Source organism: Mustela putorius, unplaced genomic scaffold (assembly GCF_011764305.1).
Source record: "Mustela putorius furo isolate JIRA1106 unplaced genomic scaffold, ASM1176430v1.1 tig00000551_pilon_pilon_pilon, whole genome shotgun sequence".
Taxonomy (NCBI): domain Eukaryota; kingdom Metazoa; phylum Chordata; class Mammalia; order Carnivora; family Mustelidae; genus Mustela; species Mustela putorius.
In genome coordinates this window covers 11264876-11291920 of record NW_025421412.1, presented here as the reverse complement: position 1 = coordinate 11291920, position 27045 = coordinate 11264876, and the positions used below count along the sequence as shown (strand labels likewise).

The 27045-nt window shown below is 39.7% G+C and overlaps 1 protein-coding gene across 3 annotated transcripts in view; it reads left to right on the top strand.

Moving 5' to 3' along the window:
* CLYBL (citramalyl-CoA lyase) overlaps positions 1 to 27045 on the top strand; it is a 255788-nt gene that overhangs the window by 141836 nt on the left and 86907 nt on the right. For all 3 annotated transcript variants that reach the window (XM_013053116.2, XM_004746085.3, XM_013053115.2), the window contains one exon: positions 9818 to 10004. In XM_013053116.2, coding sequence (XP_012908570.1) covers positions 9818 to 10004 — 187 coding nt within the window. The remainder of the gene's footprint in view (positions 1 to 9817; positions 10005 to 27045) is intronic.

Sequence of the window (27045 nt, the reverse complement as noted above, 5' to 3'; positions counted from 1 at the left end):
TGTTAACTTGGGATTCTGACTGTACTGCTTTCAATTTAGTCTTTAGTCTTTCTTTTTCAGGATTTGGGAGTTTCCCTTCAGATCTAGTTTGTTGAGTGTTTTTTATCATTAAAAAAAATGTCAATTGCTTTTTCTGCATCTATTCAGATTGTCGTGTGATTTTTGTGAAAACTGGAGATTTGAGTCAAATTGTCTCCAAGTAGGGGTGAATATGACTCCTTGGAAAATACCGGCAGATAGCAGAGGCTCTCTTCCTGGGCTGCACTTCAGACTCACCCTTGGAAGCTTTAAAGAAACAGTGATGCCTGGGACTCACGGCAAGGCTCTGATTTCTTTGAGTTGCAGTGTATGGCCTGGAGTTTTTGCTTTTTCTAAATTCCCCCGGTGATCATAATGGGCAGCCAAAGTAGAGAGCTCTGTACTAGATATCAGCTAAATAAATAAACTGCTAGGATGGGTTTAGAAGTTGCATACCAAATTGCAGATCTTAAAATGGACCTTCTCTTAGTTGATTATTAACTGTTACTTCAAATATTGTTAGCAGTTTGGGTGTTAATTGTTTTATTAGAACTACATTCCTTTAAACTTGGCTTTTTTTCAAGTTTGCTACATTTTCAGTTACGATCTCATTCTTTTCATAGCATCTACTTATAGATAGTGGTAGCACATGACTTGAGAAATTTTTGTTGGACCAAACTTTCCTGTGTTAGAGCAGTGGTTACGCATTGGAATCATCTAATGATAGTGGTCCTCCAACTTGATTACCCATCAGAATCCTGTAGGGAGCCTTTAGAAGTCCCAGAGCCTAGACCTTCACCCAGACCAATGACACCAAATTTTCTGTGGCTGGAGCTTTGTCAGTGTATTTGAGAGTTCCCCAGATGATTTCAGCCTGGAGCAGTGGTTCTCAAACTTTCATGTGATAAGCATCCCCTGGAGATTTGTGAATATGCAGCTTGTGATTCAGGAGGATGGGATTCTGCATTTCTAACAAGGTCCCCTGTGGTGACGGTAGATGCTATCTTGAGAGATGGGAAATTCTCACTTGAGAGAGGACAAGAGACCTATAGTGCTGGAATCATCCAATGATAGTGGTCCTCCAACTTGGTTACCCATCAGAATCCTGTAGGGAGCCTTTAGAGCAGTGGTTCTCAAACTTTCATGTGATAAGCATCCCCTGGAGATGCTTAGCTCAGACAAGCACTTAGCTCAGATATGTATTTTTGAGAGAGCCTCGCCCTTTCAATGAATTGAGTTTGATTACACTGGATGGGGTCCAGAATTTGACCTTTGGTTTTGTTGCTGTTATTGTTGTTTAATTTAATTTAAATTCAGTTAATTAGCATACAGTATATTATTAGCTTCAGAGGTAGGGTTCAGTGGTTCATCAGTTCTAAACAATACCCAGTGTTCATTACCTCATGTGCCATGTGCCCTCCTTAATGCCCATCACCCAGGTACCCCCTTCCCGTAACCCCCTCCAGGAACACTCAGTTCATCTCCTATAGTTAAGAGTTTCCTATGGTTTATCTCCCTCTCTGATTTTGTCTTGTTTTTTTTTCCCTCCCTTCCCCTATGATCCTCTGTTTTGTTTCTTAAATTCCACATATGAGTGAAGTCATATGATAATTGTTTTTCTCTGATTGACTTATTTTGCTTAGCAATAATACCCTCTAATTCCATCCACACTGTTGTGAATGGCAAGATTTCATTTTTTATGGCTGAGTAATATTCCATTGTGTGTATATACCACATCTTCTTTATCTATTCATCTGTTGATGGACATCTGAACTCTTTCCATAGTTTGGCTATTGTGGACATTGCTGCTATAAACATTGGGGTGAACATGCCCCTTAAGGTCATTACATTTGCACCTTTAGGGTAAATACCTAGTCGTCCCATTGCTGGGTCATAGGATAGCTCTATTCTTAACTTTTTGAGGAAGCACCATACTGTTTTTCACAGTGTCTATACCAGCTTGCATTCCCACCAGCAGTGTGAGAGGGTTCCCCTTTTTTCACATCCTTGCCAACATTTGTTATTTTCCAACTTGCAAATTTTAGCCATTCTGACTGGTGTGAGGTGATATCTCATTCTAGTTTCGATTTTGACCTTTTTTTTTTTTTAGATTTTATTTATTTAACTGAGAGAGAGGGAAAGAGAGTGCGTGAGCAGGGGGAGGGGCAGAGGGAGAGGAAAAGAGAGACTCCGAGCAGACTCCCCACTGAGCATGGAGCCTGATGTAGGGCTAGATCCTGAGACCAGGACCTGAGCCAAAATCAAGAGTCTGGTGCTCAACTCACTGAGACACCCAGGGGCTCCTGACCTTTTTTTTTTTTTTTTTTTTTTTTAAGATTTTATTTATTTATTTGACAGAGAGAGATCACAAGTAGGCAGAGAGGCAGGCAGAGGGAGAGGAAGGGAAGCAGGCTCCCTGCTGAGCAAAGAGCCCAATGTGGGGCTCGATCCCAGGACCCCGAGACCATGACCTGAGCCAAAGGCAGAGGCTTAACCTACTGAGCCACCCAGGTGCCCCACTCCTGACCATTTTTAAAAGGTCCTCAAGTGACAGTTATATTGTATCCCAGGTGAAAAACCCCTGCAACATTAGGGGTAACTCTAGTTACATAAGTGGTTCATAAAAATGTATCAGGTGGCAGAGGAAAAGGAGAAAACCAAAACAAGGCCAGGAGGGCCCCCTGCCAACCAGAGGAACCCCTGGACCTGCTGGGGGTAGCTTACATCCAAAAGAAAGTCCCTTTGTAGAGAGAACTCAACATAAGGCTACCAGATTTTTTCCAACTCCTCTTAAGCCCCTGTTTTGCATATTGTTTGAATACATTTACATGTTGGCTATCAAAAGGCCCTAACTCCAAATATGTAAGATAAAATAGAATAAGTTAGCTCTTGTCACCTACTGCAGTTGTATTCATATGCAGTAGTCAGTGCTGAGCACAACTCACGTATGGAACAGATTTTGAAACAGCCGGAGATGGAGGAAGGAAATGATACAGCCACAGTACCGGGAGGAGGGAGGCTTGGGGAAGCCGAGGTGGGCTTCTGCCACCTGCCCAGAGACAGCCCCCTCCTGGACCTCAGAGTCCACAACAGAACCTGAAGCCCGAACCCCTTCTACACCTTTCTTCTTTTCATTATTCCAAACAATTTTGCTGCCTTTGAACATTTTCCTTGGAGCTTCATTATGTATGCCCTTTAGCCTTCCTGAACCGTTTGCAGGCCAGCCTTTGGTGTTCTTCCCTGGACCTTGTGCCCATGTCCTGTTTCTTTTGTGCCACCTCCCCGCAGTGCTCAGCACAATGCGGGTCAGGGCCACTGCGTACAGTTGCGTGGGGTACGCCCTGACCGTGGCACCTACAGAGAGGCACATGTCGGGGCTGAGCCTCAGCTCATCTCCACTTGCCAAAGCATGCTGCCTCAGGAATGGGGGTTTTTTTTTTTGGCCTTCTACCTGCTGGAAGGTGTAAGGGGACCACTTGGACAAAAGGACCTGACATGTGCTCCTGGAGACCCAGTATAGGTCACTCAGGTGCTTACTCAGCGCTTGCGGAATGGGTGAACGAATGAGCAGACAGAGGAAAGAACATAGTGGAAGGCAGGACCAATAAGAGGCTTCCATAGTCCTCTAGGTCGAGGTTAATGAGGCCCTAAATAAACGAGGATGTAAACATTGCGACTAGGGAAAGGAGGGGATAAACATGGAGAAGCAGCAACAGACTATGGGCCGGATTAAAGTTTCCAGGATGGCTAAGGAAAGAGGGAATAAAAATGACCTCCTGCTTATAATCACCACTAAAACGTCACCGTCCACAAGATAAATAAGGACAGTGTGGTTGCAGATCTGTCCTACATACCCACCCCAGATTGCTGGCTTTTTTAGGTGATAAGGTAACAGGAATTCTGTGCCTCTTATGTGTGAGGCCCTGTGCTGAGAAGTGTGAAGAAGACATAGGCCTTCCCTTTGCTCAGAGGGCTCACGATCCAGATGAGGGTCCGGGAGACAAGATTCCTGATGTGATGCTGACCAGCATCACACATAGGTGACAAGTTTCAGATAATCATAGTAGCTAAGTGGATGATGCTGTACTGCTTGCAGTGAGTTCTCCCCTGTACAAGGGGGCTATGTGTTGCTTCTCACTGAAGAGGAAATTAACAGAGATGGCACGATGGCTGGCTTCTCATCCCATCTTCTGAAAGCCAATCACAGTATCGGATTGAACCATATGAAATTACCATTTTTGTAGGTCAAATATGGTCAGATAACCCAAACTGCCTATAGTCCATTTTAATACTTTTACTATGCTGTGCTGCCATTTGAGACTTTTGAGAGATTTTATTGACCCTGTTTTGAGTCAGTTGTAAATGAAGTTTTTTTAAAGGAGCTCCTGGCTGGCTCAGTTGGAGGAGCATGCAACTTTTGATCTTTGGGGTCATGAGTTTGAGCCCTACATTGGGTGTAGAGATTATTTAAATAAATAAAACTTTAGCGGCGCCTGGGTGGCTCAGTAGTTAAGCGTCTGCCTTTGGGTCAGGTCATGATCTCAGGGTCCTGGGATCGAGCCCCACATTGGGCTCCCTGCTCAGCAGAAAGCCTGCTTCTCCCTTTTCCACTCCCCCTGCTTATGTTCCCCTCTCACTCTGTCTCTCGCTCTCAAATAAATAAAATCTTTAAAAAAAGCCACAAAACTTGAAAAAAAGGAATAAAAAAAAAGTGTGGTGCTCTTTCTAGTAAATATGCAAAACGGGAAAAAAAAAGTGCAGAAGCAGAAAAATCTTAAACCCAAATTCTACAGTTTAGGGGCATCCCAAACTTTTGATGTATTTCCTTTCAGATATTTTCCCTTGTATCTTTCACAAAGTTCAGATGTTATTGCATATAAAATGTTATAACCTCTGTTTAAGATAACAGTAATTGGGGGCACCTGGGTGGCTCAGTGGGTTAAGCATCTGCCTTCAGCCCGGGTCATGATCCCAGGGTCCTGGGATCGAGCCCTGAGTCAGGTTCTCTGCTCAGCGGGGAGCCTGCCTCTCTCTCTACCTGCCTCTCTGCCTACTTGTGATCTTTGTCTGTCAAATAAATAAATAAATAATCTTTAAAAAAAAAAGATAACAGTATTTGTCTTAACATCAAGTTGGGTTTTTAAAAGATTTTATTTATTTATTTATTTGACAGACAGAGATCATAAGTAGGCAGAGAGGCAGGCAGAGAGAGAGAGAGAGATGCAGATTCCCGGCTGAGCAGAGAGCCTAATGTGGGGCTTGATCCCAGGACCCTGGGATCATGACCCGAGCCAAAGGCAGAGGCTTTAACCCACTGAGCCACCCAGGTACCCCAACATCAAGTATTTTTATAAATGTAATTCTTAACAATAGCATCATATTCCTTGAATATACATACTATAATTCATCCCACTGTTGGACCTAAAAGTTGTTTTCAGTTTCTTTTTTTTTTTAAAGATTTTATTTATTTATCAGAGAGAGGGGGTGGAGAGAGCAAGCACAGGCAGACAGAATGGCAGGCAGAGGCAGAGGGAGAAGCAGGCTCCCTGCCGAGCAAGGAGCCCGATGCAGGACTCGATCCCAGGACGCCGGGATCATGACCTGAGCCGAAGGCAGCTGCTCAACCAACTGAGCCACCCAGGCGTCCCATGTTTTCAGTTTCTTAATACTATACTTATGTAGTCTTATTCCTAATTCTTTTCTTTTTTGTGGGGGTGGCTTGTAAACAAGGAAAATTTATTTCTTGCAGTTCTGGAGGCTGGGAAGTCCAAGATCAAGGCTCTGACAGATTTGGTGTCTGTTGAGAACTCACTTCCTGGTTGTAGATGATGTCAGTCTTTTCACCATACCCTTACATGACGTAAGGGGGCAGGGAGCTCTCTGGGGCCTTTTTTCTAAGGGCAAAGCCCTCAAGACTTAATCACTGTGCAAAGGCCTCCAAATACACTGTGGATTATATTTCAACATACTAATTTTAGGGAGACACAAACATTTAGTCTGTAACAATTCCCAAAAAGAATTTTGTCAAATAACTTGAAATGACTGTGTCGAAAACAGGAAACTTTTGAAGTCTTTTGATTTGTATCATCAGTTGCCTTTCCAGAACACTTCTGCCACCTTGATTAACTTTAGCCTTATTAGCAGAAATTTGTCCTTGATAGCAGTCTGGTTTGGTTGTGAGTGATGAATGCTGTAAAAGTTTAAAGATGAGAGAATTAAGGAAAGAAAGAAAGAATTAAAGAAAGAAAGACTCAAGATTCAGCAGAAGCACACAGAAGCAAAGGTATTCTGGAAACAATGACTAGCATGTTGTAGAGACAGTCAAAATCTAGGTTTCCTAGGGTAGATACTTACTGAGTGGCGATATTGGGATATAAGTTGAGAAAGGGGATATCAGCTGAGAGGGAATTTAATCCTGGGCACCTAGGTGGCTCAGTTGGTTAAGCTACTGCCTTTGGCTCAGGTCATGATCCTGGTGTCGCTGGATAGAGTCCCTCATCGCGCTCCCTGCCCATCAGGGAGTCTGCTTCTCCGTCTGACTCTCCCCCTTCTCATGCTGTCTTTCTTATTCTCTTTCTCTCTCAAATAAATAAATTATATATATATATATGTATATACATATATGTATATATATATATATTTTGTCTTTTTAAAGAGTGAACTAAATCCTATAGGTAGTAAGCTGTTGACGTGTTTTAAGCAGGGGAAGATATAAGCAAAACAATGTTTTAATGATTTAGAAGACTATCTGGGAAACCAGAAACATCATTAACAGTGGCAGATTTTTTTTAAATGATCATCTGTCTTAAAATTACACTTCATGTAAATGTGCTAGGAATGATTTGCTCTGGTGTTTAGCATCTGATGGTGGTATGATTTACAACATGAGCTGTCTCTGGGAGCTCAGGCTTGATACTCAAATAGTGTAGCTTGGAGACCACAGTGGCTGGATCCAAAATGGTGGTCTGAAGCTATTTCACATGGAGGAAATCTCAGTTTTCATGAAATGAAGGTCAGTTGCCAGTGAACAGAGATGTCCAGATATCTCTGTCAGGTGAAGTGAGACATTTAGGAAGGTCTTTCCACTAGAGCCATTCTCGGTCCTCTTTTTGGGTTTCACATATGCAGTTACAACAAATTCTGATGAAAAGTAGTTTTGACCCCAAACATTTCTTGGTAAATAAGGTTTCATCTCCTTTCATTGCATTTTAACCAATTTTAAGGAAATGAATATGTTGCAAATTTTTGTTTCCAGTATGAATAAGTAAAATGTGATTCTTGCTATTGTATCATTATATTTTCTCCCTTTGTAAAGATAAACCAGATATTTTGAGTCAGGGCAACAACAATGACAGATATTTTGGTTATTCTTTAACTAGCTGGCCATAATATGTATTATTTTCATAATATATTAAAATGTCTTATAAAACAGGTCTACTTTTTTAAAGATTTTATTTATTTCAGAGAGAGAGAATAGGCATGCAGAAGGGGCAGAGGGAAAGGGAAAAACAGAATCCCAAGTAGATTCCACTGAGCACAGACCCCAATTTGGGGCTCAGTCTTGCAACCCTGAGATCATGACCTGAACCAAAACCAACCAACTGAGGCATGCAGGCACCCTAAGACAAGTACCCTTTTAAAAATCCATCTGTGGGACGCCTGGGTGGCTCAGTTGGTTGAGCCGCTGCCTTCGGCTCAGGTCATGATCCCAGCATCCTGGGATCGAGTCCCACATCGGGCTCCTTGAGCCTGCTTCTCCATTCTGCCTCTGCCTGCCACTCTGCCTGTTCTCACTCTTACAAATAAATGAATTAAAAAAAAAAATCCATCTGTATCTCACCATACTTAATGTAGCACAATGCTTATGCTGTGGAAAAATAAGACTTGGATTCAAGTTTTATAGTGTATTAAGGTTGGCTACAAGAATGAATGAGGTGCCACACACAAAATTGGTAGGCCACCAAAGACTGAATGATTTTTCTTGAGATTCATTGTCACATGGTACACTGATCATGGCAAAATGTTACAACCATGCAAAATATTTGATGGCATTAACATAGGAGAATTTCCAGAAAGGGCTTTCATGAAAAGTATAGCTGATACATTTCTGGAGAGGATGATGCTGTTTACTCAGGGTAGAGTAAAACATTAGGGTGTTTCTGACTTGCTGTAGCCTTAACCTTGCCTTAACTGGGTGATTCATGACATAGAGCTTGTCTGTTATGGGGAGGGCTGGCTTCATAGCTATGTGACCTGGACAGTCACACATCGTTCTGTGCTTAGAAGCGTCTGGTGCGGGATGCCTGGGTGGCTCATGGGTTAAGCCTCTATCTTCGGCTCAGGTTATGATCTCAGGGTCCTGGGATTGAGCCCCGCATTGAGCTCTCTGCTTGGGAAGAGCCTGCTTCCCCCTCTCTCTCTGCCTGCCTCTCTGCCTACTTGTGATCTCTCTCTCTGTCAAATAAATAAATAAAATCTTAAAAAAGAAGAAGAAGAAGAAGAAGAAGAAGAAGAAGCATTTGGTGCTTGATTTGATGTTCTTCTGTCACTATCTTAAAATTCCTAATAAATTTTGAACAATGGTCTGTATTTTCATTTTACTCTGGGCCCACAAATTATGTAACTGGTCCTGATCTCATTCTCTTGTACCATATATTATGGGCTAAACCATAGTTTTCCCAGCACCAAATTATGGACCAAGTTAGGGTGAGGCTGTAATGAGCCAAACAAGCTTCTGACCAACTCCTGTTGGAGGCTTGGAGGCTAAAGGAGGCTAAACTGAGTCCTGGAGGGAATGAAAGGAGAGAACAGGGGTCAGAATCAGGTAGGGACTACTGACAGTTTTTCCACTAAGAATAATAGCAGTCTATACTCCTGGTATGCCCCCTACCACATCTGCAAGGCTTTCACTGAGCACTTCATATGCCTTCTTTTCTTTTACTGAATCCTCTCAACAATCTGCAAAATTAATATTGTTTTTATTGACGAGGGATCTGAAGTTTTCAGTAATGAAGTTGCCCATCATTCTAGAGCTAGTAATGATCTTTTCCCATTTGTTATTCTTTCTGCTCACTTATGAAGCAGCTAACCATCCTGTTAATAAAATTGAACTTGAATCACTTTTTTGTCTACTTGACACTCATTGGCATGGAAAGGGCTGTAGACTAATGCTTACATAGGCTGTTTGTTTTCTGCTTCTGTTTGTATACAATTGTAGATAGTTATGTTTTTTAGGACCTTCTGGATATAAATTTCTTTATCTTTTTGTCCAAGAGTACTATCTTGATAATATGTTAATACTGGAAGTGTTTTTCCAAGATGAAATAGGTACACATTCCTTCTTTTGTCGGAAAGTCATCTCAATAAACAGCTATATATTTTTTAAACTTCCCAAATGGGGGCACCTGGGTGGCTCAGTGGCTAAGCCTCTTCCTCATGACCCTGAGGTCATGATCTCAGGGTCCTGGGATTAAGCCCCACATCGTGCTCCCTGCTCAGAGGGGAGTCTGCTTCCCCCTCTCACTCTGCCTGCTTCTCTGCCTATTTGTGATCTCTCCCTCTCTCTCTGTCAAATAAATAAAAATAAATCTTAAAAAAAAAAAAAAAACTTCAGCCAAAATAACATTTTGTTTCTTGGCTATTTCTGTTATTGTTTTTCTAGTTGTTATATGTGATTGTGATCTGCTGAAATTAAAATAGATGATCGTGTTTTCTATTTTAATTTTGCATTAAAATAAGGTTTTTTAAAAAATTGTGAATAGATTCTATTCTAGCCTAACCCCAATTATGTCTCCTGCAGGAAACCACTTCTGGCAGCTGATGTGCCCAGGCTTGGATATAGTTCCTCATCCCATCACAGGTATATTCCACGGAGGGCCGTGCTCTACGTACCTGGAAATGATGAAAAGAAAATAAAGAAGATTCCCTCCCTGAATGTAGATTGTGCAGTGCTTGACTGCGAGGATGGTGTGGCAATGAACAAAAAGGTAATGGCATGATTTGTACTTAGGATGGGAAAAATAAATGGATTGATACTTGGTGCTATCTTGAAGCATGGCTTACTAGTTGCAAAGATTCTACCATAGTCACCTTTTTATTGGTTACTAATATATTCTTGACCCAGCCTTTCTCTCAATTCTGAGTGTGTGTGTATCTCTTTTCTCCAAGAGAAAGGAAGAACACAACCAAAATATACTTAAAATTATGACTTTCAGTATATGTGACTGTGAACATATATTAATAAAGATACACTCAATCCTTTTTGGCTATGCAATTTATCAGTTTGGCTAAATGAGTTAATCCAAGAATTGTGATGTAAATTTTTTAGACCAGTAAGATACAACCAGGAGTTTATTTCTTTTTTTATGTAGGCTCCATGCTCCAGCCCAATGCAGGGCTTGAACTCATGACCTTGAGATAAAGACCTGAGCTGAAACCAAGAGTCTGATGCTCAACTGACTGAGCCACACCCAGGTGCCTCAGGAATTTACTTCTTTTTAATATAGAGAAATGGCCTTATCTCTTCTGGGGAAAGTGCCAAGAAAATAAAAGACTTCTACAAAGAAGTCACCATTTTCCCTACTTAGTTTAAGGAAAACTACCTGCAGAACCTTAAGGTTGCAGCTTTTGGCTGATTTCCTCATGGCCTGACCAGAGAACTAAGCCTTAAAAAATATCCATTGCAAGCAGGTACAAAAGTTTCTTACTGGATGGTGGCTAATGGGTGCTTTTATGTTTTGCCTAACTTTGTTTTCCAGGTTTTTATAATGAAAATGGATTTCTTCTGTAATTAGGTGAAATAATTAGGTATAAATCATTATAGCAATAATTTATGTCTGCATGGAACTTTTTGAGTTAAAAACATGTTTTTCCTTGACCTTCTTCTGTCTAGTCCCTAGACAGTAAGGTTGTCTGGGAAGAGATTGTAGGGCTGGGGGACAGAGGGAGCTGACCATCTGGATTCATGCCTATCTGTACACTTTCTTGTCTTAAGTGATCTGAAATAGCATGGCTGTACTATATAGCTTTCTTGATTAATTGCTTTCCTTGGAGGGCCTAGCAAACAAATATTTGCCTTAATTAAAAAAGAAAAAGTTAACTTCCAGCATCTTCCTAATGGTCAAATCAAGACTTTCCAAGTATTTGGAAAAGGATTAGAAGAAGTATGTGGAATCTAAAACGTCTCCTCGACATCTTTGGCATGCCCCAAGGAAAATACAATTAATCTTCTTTTTCCCAGAGATTAAGGTAAATAGGCCTTTTCTTGAAGGATATAATGTGCTTCCAGTATGCTCCCTTCCAAAACTCATGTAGTGCACTCTAAGATTAGATACTAAATTGTAATTTCATTTCTTTGTGACCCAGGGCAATTCACTTTACTTCTTTGCCTCAATTTCTTATCTATACTGTGGGATGACAAAATCTTCTTTTGTCAGAGACAGGGATTATTATGAGGAAAAAGTTTGATAAAATGCCTGGGAGTAGCTTGATTTCCTATAGGAAATAGATTAGATAAGTCCTGTAATAATCATGATTAGAGGGGAATTTATTTTAGCATGTAGCACAGTGAGCCATTAGGTACCCTGATAAACTTCTAATTATATTTCTTTACAAATCTTGAGGCTATCTTCCCATATCCACTGGAGGATATTTCCTGCCACCCAGATAAGTTAGAAATATGGTCCATTCTTGCTTCACATTTTCTTATTGTTCACCTGTGATCTCAAGTTCATCCTTCTACCCAGTGCCTCTACTTACGAGGAAGCTGAAGAAGGAAAGGGGAAGAAAGAATTCATGATGGGCCAGCTGTGCCCACTGTCTTTGCATTCCTATCCAGACAGTGTCTTCATCAGGACACGCCAGTTCTTTTTTTCTTTTCTTTTCTTTTTTTTTTAAATTTTATTTATTTATTTGACAGAGGGAGTGATCACAAGTAGGCAGAGAGGCAGGCAGAAAGAGGGGGGGAGCAAGCTCCCTGCTGAGCAGAGAGCCCGATGTGGGGCTCAATCCCAGGACCTGCGATCATGACCTGAGCCAAAGGCAGAGGCTCAACCCACTGAGCCACCCAAATACCCTAAAGGACACTCCAGTTCTTAATGCAGTTAAACTTTCCATTAATTAAATTACAAGCTAGGCTTGTAAAAAAATTTTTTTTCTTTAAAATTTCTATCTTGTTCTTAATTTTATCTCATATATTTTATTTCATAGCCCTTACTTATCAAGGTCTTTTTGGATTTTGATTTCATCATTCATCATTTATAGCATTTGAGAATTTGACTAGTATATCCTATGAAAATTTAACAAGTTTCTGATGGAAACTTTGAAGAGGTTGGAGCCAAGTACTGTGCAAGCATGCAGCTAAAAGCTTCTGTTCATGTTATATTTGTATAGTGCTGACTAAATGCCAGGCACTGTTCTAAGGGCTTTAATTTGTATAACAACCGAGTGAGGTACTATTATTACACTATTTCTACAGATAGAAACTGAGGCATGGAGAGGTCAGTTTCATGAATCAATACTGTGAGTATAGCTATTCAGTCACTTAACCCTTCTAAAATCCAGTCTTTTCATAAGGATATTACAAGAGATTTTTTTTATCTAATGCCATTTCAAAATAAAGATACCATCCCAATTTACATGCCTAGAAGTACCTTCTCCCCCTGCACTTAAACCTTGCTAGAAAAACAAGGTTAAGCAGATGAGACTTGATCTTGAAGAACCCATATAGTACCTAGTTATTAACATCTTCATTTTGAAGTGCTGGAGATAGAAAAATAGTTAACAGCTACCATTTACCAGATTTTTCTATGTAGGAGGCGCTATATTAAATGCTTTTTAATATATTATCTCATTTAATCCTCACAGCAATTTTGAGCTATGTCCAAGGTCACAGTGCCATTAAATATAGAACTTAGATTTGAATCTCCTAGAATTAGGAGTAGCCTCAAGTTCACCTGTCTGCATAATCCCATAATTAAACTTTTCCCCCTTTCTTGACAAGTTTGTAGCTTGGCTTTTCTCTTTTGTCACCTTTGTGTACTCCATGGTTTCTCAAAGATTACTGATGGGAGCTCTTATGTGCACCTCCGCAAATTCTTTGAGTATCCTGGGATTGTAATCTATTTAGACCTAGGGACTTCAGTTCATTTGAAATGACCAGATACATCTGAAACTTCTCACATATTGCACATACATTCCTTTTTTCTTTGTTAAAGTCACCTTTTAATCATATTTCTTATTGAATTATTAGTCTTCTTGATGAACAAGAGGGAGACCATTTTTAAGGAGTTTATTTCTTAAGAAGAAATCCATATTAAAACTCATTTCAGATGTTCTCCTTTTTTTTTGTTTCAGATGTTCTAATTATAGTTTTGCTAAACTGAACTATTATTGTCTAATCAACTTCCTTGGCACTATTAAAACTTAAGTTGCTTCATTTTATATCTCATTTTATTTCTTTTTTTTATTAGTAGACTCATTCAATATTTCATTTGATTGACACAGTGGAATATGGGCTTGTAATGAAAACAAAAGGAGTTTCCATAGAGCAGTTTATAAGTGTATAATACCTTCCAGCAGGCTCTAATCCTGTCCTGCTAATCCAATTTGTGTTTAAGTAGTTCCTTCATGTCATGGCACTACCAGCTCACCTTCCCAAGTGTGGATGATGAAAAGACAGTCTCCACTCCCCTTTTATCTTTTCCTTTTCATTGTTAAATGCAAGAGGATCTATAGGACTGCATAAGCCACTGCTTGCTGGGACACAGTGAAAATAAGCCAAGTAATGCAGGTTTCTGGTGAATCTCCATGATACTTGGGTGGGGCCAAGAACGTAGGAGTGGAATAAATGGAGACAGAATTCCAGGGCTGCTATTTTAGTTGAATAAATATATAAGCAAATATTTAAATGTATTTATATTTAAGCTTAAATATGTAAATTTAGGCACTCAGTATCTAAATAAATATTGAGGATCTACTCAACCAGGCACTGTGGCAAGATGGAGGGGAACAAAGATGATTGCATGGTCCCCAACTCAGAGGACTCAAAGGCTGGTAATGAGACAGGCAAAAAGTAGAAAATTAAAATCTAAGCAGATAGGTCTATAAGAACATGCATTTCTTATTCTCATTTGGTTCTAAGTATTTTTTCAAAAATTTATTTGTTTGAGAAGGTGAGTGCATATGTGCATGAATTGGGAGAAGGGTAGAAGGAGAGAGAGAGAAAGAGAGAGAATCCCAACCAGATTCTGCTGAGTGAGGAGCCTGATGAGGAGGATGGGGCATGGCTCTATCTCATGACCCAGGAGATCATGACCTGAGCCAAAATCACAAGTCAGACGGACGCTAAACTGACTGAGCCACCCAGGTGCCCTGGTTCTAAGCTTTTTTAAATTTACATTTTGATCTTTTGCTTAATCCAGGAGCTTCCAAAGAGTGCATGCCAGGCTCTCTGTGGTGAAGAAACGATTTGGTTATTTTTATTTGTTGTTACTTTATTTTGTTTTTGTTTTTGCTTTTATTTATTTATTTGACAGACAGAGATCACAAGTAGGCAGAGAGGCAGGGGAGAGAGAAAGAAAGGAGAGGAAGCAATCTGCCTGCCAAGCAGAGAGCCCAATATGGGGCTCTATCCCAGGACCCTCGGATCATGACCTGAGCCGAAGACAGAGGCTTTAACCTACTGACCCACCCAGGCACCTTTTTATTTTGTTTTTTTAAGCACTTCTAATCTATTGCTAACTGACACTTATAAAATACAAAACAAAACAAAAAAAAAGAATTTCTAGAAAAATTAAATGCTGCTTGGGTGTCACAACAATGTCAAATACTATAGATGTTTCTAAATTCATAACTCCCTGTTTCATATGTACGTCCTAGTGTCATGGTCATGGTCAGAGTTTGTGGACGAGTGGTCCACAGACCACAGTTTGAGTAGCAGGGACTTTGCATTTTTGAAGTTTCAAGCATAGGAGAGATTTCTCACTTATTCTTTAATTGCTGACCTCTAGCTTGGTTGATTAATGGTCAAAGAATGATCTGAATAATGCTGGTTTTTAGAAATACGCTGAGCTTTGCTTTACATGAGCCATCTTTGTAAATGTTTCATGAGTGCTTAAGAAGAATATGTAGATTTCTGTTACTCAAATACCCAAATCTTTACTGATTTTTATCTGCTTGATATATCAGTAATTGAGAAGCTAGTTGAAATTTAGCCTCCATTGGATAATTTACCAATTTCCCCCTGTAGTTTTATGAATTTTTGCCGCTGGTATTTGAGCCTATGTTACTGGGTGTCTACAAATTCAGAATTATTATATCCTCCCTGTACATTGAATCATTTATTATTATGCACTAAAATGTTTTTGCCTTCAAGTTTCTGTGGCCTGATATAAATACACCAGCTTCCTTTCGGTTAGCACCTGCCCAGTGTGTTATTTTAGCCTTTTGCTTTCAACTTGTCCATATCTTAATGTTTCTATATGTCTCCTATTTTTAAAAAAATTTCATAACTGTGTGGACAATCTGTGTCTTTTAACTGGAACATTAATCCACTTACTTTTTATTATTTATTATTATTTTTAAAAGATTTTATTTATTGTACAGACAGAGATTACAAGTAGGCAGAGAGGCAGGCAGAGAGAGAGGAAGGGAAGCAGGCTCCCCGCTGAGCAGAGAGCCTGATGTGGGGCTTGATCCCAGGACCCTGAGATCATGACCTGAGCCGAAGGCAGAGGCTTTAACCCACTGAGCCACCCAGGTGCCCCACTTTTTATTTTTTTTGTTTAAGTAATCTCTACACCCAGTCCCAGTGTGGGGTTTGAACTCATAACCCCAAGATTAGGAGTCGCACGTTCCACCTATAGCCAGCCAGACATCCCACTACTTACTTTTAATGTAACTACTGATAAATTTATATTTAAATATACCATTATTTTTTGCTGTATTTATCTCATCTTTCTATGTTATTTTTTTCTCATTTTTCCAGCCTTTTGGAGATTATTTGACTTTTTTTATTTTTCTTAGTCCATGTTTTCCCCTCTTAGTTTATAAGTTGTGACTGTATTTCTAATTTTTATTGGTTACTCTTGAAATGTTACCAGTATACTTAACAAAGCTAAAGTTAACCTGCACCTTCTTCTTGGACAACACAAGAGTTTTAGAAAACTTTAAACCCAGTCCTCTCCCTTGTAATCGATGTTACTTTTGCCTCATATTCCAATTATTTCTTTTTAATCTCACAATTTTATATCATTGCTATCATTATTTTATATATATGTAGCATTTATTTAGATTAACCTACATATTTTATCACTTCTTTAACTTGCTCATTATTTCTTCTTTTACACCTCAGACCTTCTCCCTAGGGTCATCTTTCTTTCTCCTGCTATACCTCCTTCAGAGTTTCCCCAATAGTAGTTTTGTTGATGGTGAACTCAGTTTTTATTTGTTTGAAATGTCTTTGTTGTTTGGCTAGGTAGTGTAATCTAGACTGACAGTTATTTTCTCTCAAAACTTTGAAGATAATTACTCCATTGTCTTTTGGTTTCTATTATTGCTGTTGGGAACTCTGTTGTAAGCAAAGTTACTTGTCTTTTCTTCCTTGGCTGCTTTTAAGATCTTCTTTTATTTGGTGTACTGAAGTTTCACTAAAATATTGACTGTGTTGGGGCATGTTGGTAGCTCAGTTGGTTAAGCACCTGACTCTTGGTTTTGGCTCAGGTCATGATCTCAGGGTCATGAGATTGAGCCCTCTGTCAGGCTCTACACTGAGTGTAGAGTCTGCTTGAGATTTTCTTTCTCCCTCTCCCCACACACACTCTCTCAAAGAGATAAATAAATAAATAAAATCTTAAGAAAATATTGACTGGGCGTTGGCTTATTCCTTCTTTCCTTCTTTCTCCTTTTCCTTCCTTTACTTAGTATGCAGTGCTTTTCTTGTATTTGTGGATTCACGTCTTTTATCAGTTCTATAAAATTTCTACCATTAACAATTCGATATTGCTTCTATTCCATTCTTTCTATTCTTCCTGTCTCTTAGTATGTTTTCACATTTTCTATTTTCTTGTCTGTGCTACACTGCTAGTTAGTTTTTCATATCTGGCCAACACTTTTTTCATTCTCTTCAATTGTGTTTAATCTGTTTCACCCATCCTCTGAGCTTTGTATTTTAATTGATATATTTTTCATATCTAGAAGTTCTCTTGACTTTTTTCCTATCTACTTGGTCGATTCTGAATCTGACAGTTTCAATTATTTCTTTTTCTTTAAGTAGGTTCCATGCTCAATGTGGGGTTCGAACTCATGATCCTGAGATCAAGAGTTGGATGCTCTACTAACTGAGCCAACCAGGCACCACCAATTTCAATTATTTTTGCCTTTAAATCATTTTTTGTTTTTCACTGACTCATACTTATGAACCCATATTGATTAGAACTAATTCTTGGAAATCCCAAAGGCCTAAAATGGGAAGGTTTTCCTCCAAGAATTTGTGTTTGCTTCTGCTATAGTCAGGGATATTACTAATTTGGAGTCCCAGTTTGTTCTCCCCCAACTTTTCAATAATCTCAGGCTTAGGATCCAGATACCAGGTCTGATACAGGTATTTAGGTCCAAGCTTTCTTATTTTTCTGATCCTTCATAAATCAGAAGTCAACTCCATTTTATGTTGTTGTCTTACACTGGCCTTATGTTCTTATGAGTCCATCAAGGCAGTTAAAAGTACTTATGTTGAAATGTGTCCATTTTATGGTTGGATGGCCCTTTAGAGAATGTGATTTGCCACATTGCCAAAGTAAAATACCTATCCTTTAAGAATTTTTTAAAAAATTATAAACTTAAGGGGCGCCTGGGTGGCTCAGTGGGTTAAGCCGCTGCCTTCGGCTCGGGTCATGATCTCGGGGTCCTGGGATCGAGTCCCGCATGGGGCTCTCTGCTTGGCAGGGAGCCTGCTTCCTCCTCTCTCTCTCTGCCTGCCTCTCCAACTACTTGTGATTTCTCTCTGTCAAATAAATAAATAAAATCTTTAAAAAAAATGATAAACTTAAAAAGAATAGTCTACAAAAAAATAAAAACAAAAACAAACAAACAAAAAAAGAATAGGCTAAAATTCGTATTTATACATAAAGAGGCAAATAGTTATGAGATGAAGCAGCCCCTAAACATCATTTCTCCCCTCCAAACACAGTCCCTTTTATCTCTTCTAAGTTACTATTGTGGCAATAACTCCCCTATCTCTAAGTGATATACTTCTTGAATTTTTTTTCAATTTCAGGTATGATACTGATTCTTTACAATGGGATTTACCCCACCACCAACCTCCTCACTGTTATTTGTGAATTCCCTCATCCCTCAATCATCCAATAAAATTTTATTTAACTTTGATAAGATTAGTATTCAGAGTAAAAACTATTTAGAGATTAACTATGTAATAATAAGCTGATTACCTTTTTTTGCCCCTGCCAACCTGTTGTTTCCCTGGGAATTCAAAATGATCTTTTTTTTTTTTCCTGACTTTGTTTTGTACTTAGTTATCATTAAGTCAAAACTTATGTCTTCACTAATTATCTAAATCTCTTCTAAATATGTTCAGAAGCATCCAGTATTTTATGTTTCACCTTCCTGGAGAAATGTCTCCTTATGTCTTCAGATCCCCTGTAATAATTCCTGAGAGAGGGGCACCCGGGTGGCTCAGTTGGTTAAGCGGCTGCCTTCGGCTCAGGTCATGATCCCAGGGTCCTGGGATTGAGCCCCGCTTTGGTCTCCCTGCTCAGCGGGGAATCTGCTTCTCCCTCTCTCTCTGCTGCTCTGCCTACTTGTACTCTCTATCTCTCTGTCAAATAAATAAATAAAATCTTTAAAAAATAATAATAATTCCTGAGAGAAAGATCCCTTCTGAAGGACAAGGGCAACTTAAATGAACATGGTATTATTTTTTTTCCAATTTAATTTATATGTAATGGGATGTGTTAGGAGTTTATAGTCATGAAGGGTCTTACACTTACCCTTCAGGAAGCCAAAGGAAGAACTCTGAATTGTAATTCAAGGAAGGCTTTTCTATGGGAACCTAAGGTAATAAAATCTGGGATGTCACTTGTGGGCACCTTGATTTGGGACCAGGAACCCAGTTCAGTGGACTTAACAACAGAAAGTCTATTTAAATTTCCCAGTTTTAATACTATCTAATCAGGAAACTTGAGTCTATAATCTCAAGAGCCTCTATTTCCTTCTGTGTCCCATGAGGTAGGTGATAATGCAGCCTGCACTGACTACCACAGGACTAGCTGTGAGGCTCAAATAGAAAAGCGCTTCATAAACTCTCAAGTGCTATAGAAATTCTTTTTTAAATAGTGGTATTGTTCTTAAAGGAATAAAGTGTAGAAAATTTGGGAGAATAAATGTATGTTCCTTAAGATTTATCTCTTGCACAGAGGCACCTGGGTGGCTCAGTGGGTTAAAGCCTCTGCCTTCAGCTCGGGTCATGATCCCAGGGTCCTGGTATCGAGCCCCATATTGGGCTCTGTGCTCTGCAAGGAGCCTGTTTCCTCCTCTCTCTCTCTCTGTGCCTTCCTCTCTGCCTACTTGTGATCTCTGTCTGTCAAATAAATAAATAAAATCTTAAAAAAAAAAAAAAGATATCTCTTGCACAGAGAAAGGTAATTTGATAATCAAGAACGCAGATATTGGACCCAAACTTCCTGTGTGTGGGTTCTGATAACACCTTGTCCTAATAGTAATTTGTGGAGTAGTTACTTCACTTCTCTGTGCCTCAATATCCCCTTCTGTAAGCACTGTATGAGTGACTGATGAATACTTAACGAGCAATTGTCTTAACTATACTTCTGGCCAAAGATTTGATGCATTAATTGCAAGTCTCCTTGCAATGCGCAGGTTCACTGGTATTGATTCATACCTTAGATTCTTGACTTTCATAGGGTAATATATTGGCATAGGTAGGTTTTAGTTCTAAATGTGCTGGAGTTTACCAATTTTGCTGTTTTTTTTTTTTTAACCTTTCTCTTTAAATGGTAGACAAATAAAAGACTCTCGAGACCAAACAAAACAAAAAACCCACCACTTTTTCTCTCTACTTCCCTCACAGATTTCTTAACACTGAGGGGCTTGAGACAACTATCTTAGGAATATCTTACTTGGGGCGCCTGGGTGGCTCAGTCGTTAAGAGTCTGCCTTCGGCTCAGGTCATGATCCTGGGATCCTGGAATTGAGCCCCATGTTGGGCTCCCTTGTTCAGCGGGAAGCCTGCTTCTCCCTCTACCACTCCCTCTGCTTGTATTCCCTCTCTCACTGTCTCTCTCTCTCTGTCAAATAAATAAAGAAAAATCTTTAAAAAAAAAAAAAGGGAAAGAAAAGAAAAGGAATATCTTACTTATTTTTTCTTAGGAAACCAGAGAAGAGATTATCTTTCTTGAGTAGCTAAGCAATAAATTTTTACTTTGCATTTATTTTCTTGGCAGAGTGGGAGTAGGAAAATAGTAGAGGAAGGTAGATCTTCCCGTGAGGGCCTGCGCACCATGGGAATGATTAGAACAAGGGAGAGCTAGGCTGTGGTCTGGGTCCTGAGAAAGACCCATTTACAATTATATTCTTCATTATGGGAAACAGGAGGAGGACTGTCACAGAGCTTCCCTTAGCATAGTGTCAAGGAGAGCCCTGATTGGTGGGGATTGGAACAGCAGCTCTCTTCCCCACCACTTGCTCTGCTTGGCAGAGGATCTAGGGCTGCCAGGGCGACTATCTTGTCAAAGCTGCCCACCATCACAAAAAGCAAGAGAGAGCCATTTCCCTTCTAAGCAACTGCCCTGCTTCATAAGTCCCATTGGATCATTCCGTGAGGCCATGTTCTTCGAATGCCTCTGCTCCCTCTATCCACTTTGGATATAGTACGCATGTGAGGCCTAAAGGAAGTTTACTCGTTGTGAATGAGTCAACAACTGTAGGCAACACTGCACAGGCAAGGGAAGCACAGTTGCATCCCCAACAGCAAGCCGCTTTCTAAGTACTCTTCACAAACAATAATTTAGAAAGCATTCCTTGTTACGTGTCAGACTGGGGAACCCTGGAGTCACTGCATTTTTGAGTATGAGTAGCTCATTAAGAAACACCAAATACCATGATCTCATGGGATTGAGCCCCGAGTTGGGCTTGGTGCTGGGCATGGAGCCTGCTTGGGATTCTCTCTCTCCCTCTGCTCCTCCTCCCCACTCATGGGTACACACTCTCTTCTCTCTCAAGAAAAAGGAAGGAAGGAAGGAAAAGAAGGGAAGGAAGGGAGAAAAAGAAAGGAGGAAGGAAGGAAGGAGAAAGAGACAGAGAAGGAGGGAGAGAGGGAGAGAAGAAAAGAAAAGGAAAAGAGAAACCAAATGTCAATCAAGGCCATTGGCTTATTATCAGCTGATAAATATGAATGTGATTTCCTGACATTCATCATTTTGAGCAGTTAACTCTTGAGTTCCCCTGTAATGCCTTTAATTGTCAAACAGATAGACGATCCTTTTTTACCCTGAACACATGTATTCTAATTTGTGCTCTCTTCATTTGGCTTCTTTTTTGTGAACACGTGTGCGTGCATATACACACACACACGTACATAGACACTAAACCCCTATTTGTACTTACCATATGCACACACAAATCCATTTAGCTAAATTTTAAATACTTCTGTGCTGTTACTTTGGTTGAAATAAATTAGCAGGGTAGTGAGGTGTATTCTCCCTACAGGGAGAAAGCTAACTGACGTGCAGTGAATGATTAAATGTATACAGGGGCGTGGGGAGCTAACTCCTCTTCAATAGGGGTGTGAAATTGGGATGGAAGGCTCCTCTCCCAGGGGCCTTGCCTTTATTAAAAGACTTAAGAGCTTGGGAGATTTCTTCAATAGGAATTGGGGTATCTGTGAGTCTTTTTGGAACAGTATGGAAAGCTGAACTGTGCTTAGGAACTCTGCAAGGTCTTTTTGATCCTTAAAGGTTTTGATATAAAAACCTATCCAGGTTTTCATAAAAGTAGTAAAGTGTTTTCAGTCTTTTATCAATCCATTCATACCCTTAAATAACCTTTCCCCTTTTGTGGAGTAATTGCTTTAACCTCCCCCCCCAAAAAACCCTGACCTTTTCTCCCCTCATTGTTTTATTCTTCAAAACAGGGTCCTTTTTAATGCAAGGATTCAGATATCTTTATTAGGGTCATAATAGTCAGCAATTTCCATTTAATGAGCTCAACAAAATCTCTTTACAAAGAAATGCAGGCTTCAAATCGCCAGTTATTTCTTTTCCTGCGATTCCCAGGAATCCAATTAAGTACGACAGTATGATCTATAAGATGATAGACCTGACTATGGAAAGCTCAAGCCTAGAACAGATCTTTGAGCTCCAGTTCAAAATTAAGTTTGAAAGAAAGGAACCCAGCTTAAATGAGCTGAAACTTTATGAAAGTAGAAACTATAGTCATTTCCTCCAAAATGAAGTAAGAAATAACTTGGAATCTATAGTAAAAACCATTAAACTGTCCTATGCCAAATTTAGCTACCAATTAAGATCTCTCTCTCTCTCTCTCTTTTTTTTTTTTTAGTCAAGGGACCTCTGGTGATTTTCACAAAATAAGCCCAGGAGGCTTCAGTTTGCTAAATCTCTGTCATAAAAGATAGCCACCACCAAAATGAAGGGGATACAGCATGAAATTTTGCAACTCAACATACTTGGTACCAAAGAATAGTGGATCTTTCAAGTTTTACTGTTTTTGTAGCCACAATGTATACGTATTAAATACCACCATTTTTTCAATAATAAATTAGTAGGTATATTTTAAGGCATTATTTAACATTTTGATCTAGAGAGGTTATTAAGAAATAATACACTTTTGCCATGTGTTTTTAAATACATCAGAGCTTCTCAGGATGATGATCATTTAATTCTTTTTCTATACCTGCTGTGTAGGTTGGGGAAGATGGTGTTTTAATGGGAAAAGAAAAGCGTGGTTTGCAGAGGCAGATGTCAAGTCAAGAACTAACCCAAGGCATAGCCTGCCTTTCTAATAAAGCTACACCATGTTTCAAATATGTTTTTGCAACTTTTTCCCATTTGATGCAATTGTGCTAGTTATTCAGTGGTCATAAATTAACCTGCAAGTTAGCAGTTGTGCCCTGAATTTCCACTCAAATCTAGTCAAAGAAGCACATATTTGGGGGGAAAGTATTGATTAGGTCCAGATAACTAGGCCAAAAAAACCTTCCTTGACATGTGTCAGAAGAGGAAAAGCCTAGAGAAAAAGATGAGCCAGGGAGCTGGCCTGAAATGTAAGTAGGCTTCCCAAAGATGCCTCAAGCTTTCCCAGTGAAACATGAATTCTTAGAGCCTCCCAGGGTAGAAGAATGAAGCCAGATTGAGCTCCAATAGGCTATTCTACTAAGCCTTTCCTATACATTGTCTAATTGCCTTCCATAGTAGCAGGAGAAGGCTGATAGCCTGACCCAACTGGTACGGGGCAAGAGTGTCAAGAGCTCTTTCTTAAAGCTTTGGATGGCTAGATGCATAGGGGAAGGAAAGTAGAAAATTGGGCCAATAAACAGAAGAACTTCCAAATAGGCTGTCAAAGCAAAAGAGCTTGAAGTGGGTATGAAATAGCCAAGTTTGGAGTCAAGATATGAAAAGGCTAGGGAGAAAAAAGATCAAGATCTCCCGGGCGTGTGGGTGGCTCGGTGGGTTACTCTGCCTTCGGCTCAGGTCCTGGGATCGAGGCCTGCATCTGGCTTTCTGCTCAGCCGGGAGTCTGCTTCCTCCTCTCTCTCTCTGCCTGCCTTTCTGCCTACTTGTGATCTCTGTCAAATAAATAAATAAAAATCTTAAAAAAAAAAAAAAAAAAAAGACCTCCCATTGGTTAGGATCTCCCTTCCTCAGGGCTCGTTTCTGTGTGACTTGCTTTTCCACATTTCCCCTGGAGTCATATTGCACATGTCAGCCTTCAGTTCTGAGGGTCAGAGGGTCATCCCAACTTCTTCCTGGGTTCTCCCTGGATTTTGAATGTGGGTCCATTCCTGGGCCAAAGGCATTTATCTGCAATCATTCTTTTAGGCATGTGACCTAATAGGCGTGAGCCTTGGAGCTGACCATGGTGCTGAAGGTGGTGTAGGCCCCATACTAGAGACCATTTAGACTATTCCTGTGTGCCAGCACTACATCTAAATGCTTTGCATGGATCCACTCATTTCATATGCACAACAACTCTATGAAAGAGGTGCTGTTATTCTCATTGACAGATAAGGAGAGTGGAATACAGAGAGTTTAACAAACTTGCCCAAAGTCACACAGCTGGTAAGTGGGGAATCTCTACACTCTAGAGCTTCACTTGTGGTCACTACACTTGCTAATAAGAGTTATTATCAGAGCCATACAGAACTTACTGACTTTTCACTTGCTCAAGTTTTGTCCAAGCAGAAGTGAGCTATAGTTCCCTATCTCAAGTTGCCAGGAAGGTGCTGTGGTTTGGCATCTTGGAGAGCCAGACACAGCAGTGAAGACTGGTTGGGTGCACAGAAAAAGAGCTGCTGACTTACTTCATCATAACAGTGATTACACCTTAATGTAATGACTTGTTCCACATCTGCTTTCCTGGTAGACTCAGCTAAGGGAAGAGGGTGCCCATGCATCCCCCATAGCTTACCATAGTGCTTGGTATGTAGTAGGTACTCAGCAAACATTTGATGAATAAATGAGTTACGTGTGATCAATATAAAAACTTATTAAAATATGTACTATTTCAGCATTAATAGAAGTACTGTAAATTTGTTAAAATCTGAAAAAAAATAGAAACACGGTGTTATGGAAAATATACTCTCTTTGTGTTTTATATTTGTCATGTCCCATCTTGGAAGTTACATGAAGTTTGGAATGCATCTTAATCTCTTATAGCTGCATCTGTACAGACAAATGAAACAAAGCCCTAAGGTCATGATTTGGATAATTTGAATGCCTAAATACATGTACGATTGAACTTTTGTTTTATGTCAGATATGGGAGCTTGTGCTATATTTGAGATTTGGGGTTTTATAGTATCTCAGGAAGGTAGTTCCTGACATGAAATAACTTTGAATGCCTTTTTTAGAGGGTATATGAGCACTCTGTGGTAGCAGTTTGTAGTGGCAATTTTAGCATATTCCAGCCAAATTTCCCATTTGAAGCCTATTTGTTGTTTGATTTTTGTAAAAAAAAAAAAAAAAAACATATTTTTGTTGTGTTGTATGAACATGTAGGAGATTTCCATAACTGCCGTGTTAACTCCTCCAGCGTGTGTGTGTTTTTAAACAACACTACACAGCTGAGCTCTTGGAGGACCGGCCTATTTTGACAGCTCCCCTTAGTCCATGTATCACCAAGCTCATTCTCTGCCAATATGTTTCACATGATTCTGTGGACATGTGTAGCGCGCCTGTGCAACTTGCAAACACCCATACATTATTACAATAATAATTGGGTTTTGATGCAACTGGAACTCAGTACTACCAAGCTGCCAGCATTTCCTTTTGGCTACCAGTACTAGGCAGGAAAATTATAGTCTAACTGTCTTCCTGTTTATTGATAAACAAAGTAGCCAGCCCAGCAATGGAGCCTGATTAGCAGTTTGCACCCTTTGTGAAAGGATAAACAGAACCCTACTGTTTTCTGTGTTTGACTGCAATTTGCATCTTTAAAGAGGTTGGACTGCCCTGAGATTCATGTTCAACTTCCGAGTGCCTGAATATTCTTTGATATGTTACATGTCAGCCTCCTTATTTTCTTCTCCTTCATCTTGAAACAGTATCTGCCAGCATATCTTTGTTCCCATCTGGCCTACCATAAGCTTCCGGAGTCACCTGTCTGAAGGAGGAGGGGAGGGGGGATGGGAGGAGAAATATGTCTCTGTCTCACCACAGTTGAATTTTGCATTCCCAGAAGTCCCTTCAGTGCCAACTCAACTCCATTTTCCAAGAGAGGATGATACAGGAATGAAGAGTCAGAGACAAAAGGGAATCTGCTTACCATTCTCACTGGTTCGCAGGGTCATTTGGGGGCCCTTTTGCTTCCCTTCCTTTACCTGCCCTCCAGAAAATGCCCTCCCCTTTGAAAAGTGAAATACAATATTAGCCTCTACCTCAAGTTTGTTGTAGTGCTCTATCCTGAAATTTATTTGAACCTAATTAGATTCTTTAACCCCCCACAACTATTCTTAAAATGAGAGAAATGAAGATCATTTTAACGAATTTGCATGATGGAAAAGGGAGCATTAATACATGTAAACATGGATTAATCTGTTTAAATAAATTTTTCCCGTAGCCCTTACTGTATGTAAACAACATTTGTTCTGCCTTAGAGATACTGCATGATTGGACCCACGAGACTGGTTATCCACTGAACAGTTTCCTTTTATAACTTCAAAAGAAATGTTATATATTTATTGAGGATTGTAGGATGTTAAGTGTAGTTAGACATGAATTGTACCTCAGCTATTTTGTTAATGCCAATAGGGATTAAATTCGATTTTATAGCTGTTGTAGAAGTCTATTTGGTAGCTAACAAGTGGGATTTTTAAATCCTGGAAAACATAATCCTATTATAAAACAGGCAGCTGAATTAACATTACCCAGAAAGGTTCTCTTCATGGATTAGCATTTTTTGACAATAACAAAGAAAATCATCAAATTCTATGGGGATATTACATGCTTTTCTCAAAAGTCAGAAGAGCGAATTGGGAAAAAAGAGCGAGATAAATGACCAAACATGCTATTACTTAGACTGTTTCTTTTAAGAGGAGCAGTGGAGGCTGGAAGAACAGCTGAGTGTGGCCTTGTCTGTAATAATGGCACGTGCTCTGGGGTTGGAAATGGGGCCTTGCTGATTTAAATGTGGATGCTGTACCTTCAGTTGTATGTGATTATTTACATCAGTACTTTTCTACTCCTGGTTTCCTTATGCGGTCACCCAAAGGTAAAAAAGTCACCAGGAACGTCTGTGAACGAAAACACAAATTGGTGGTGGAATA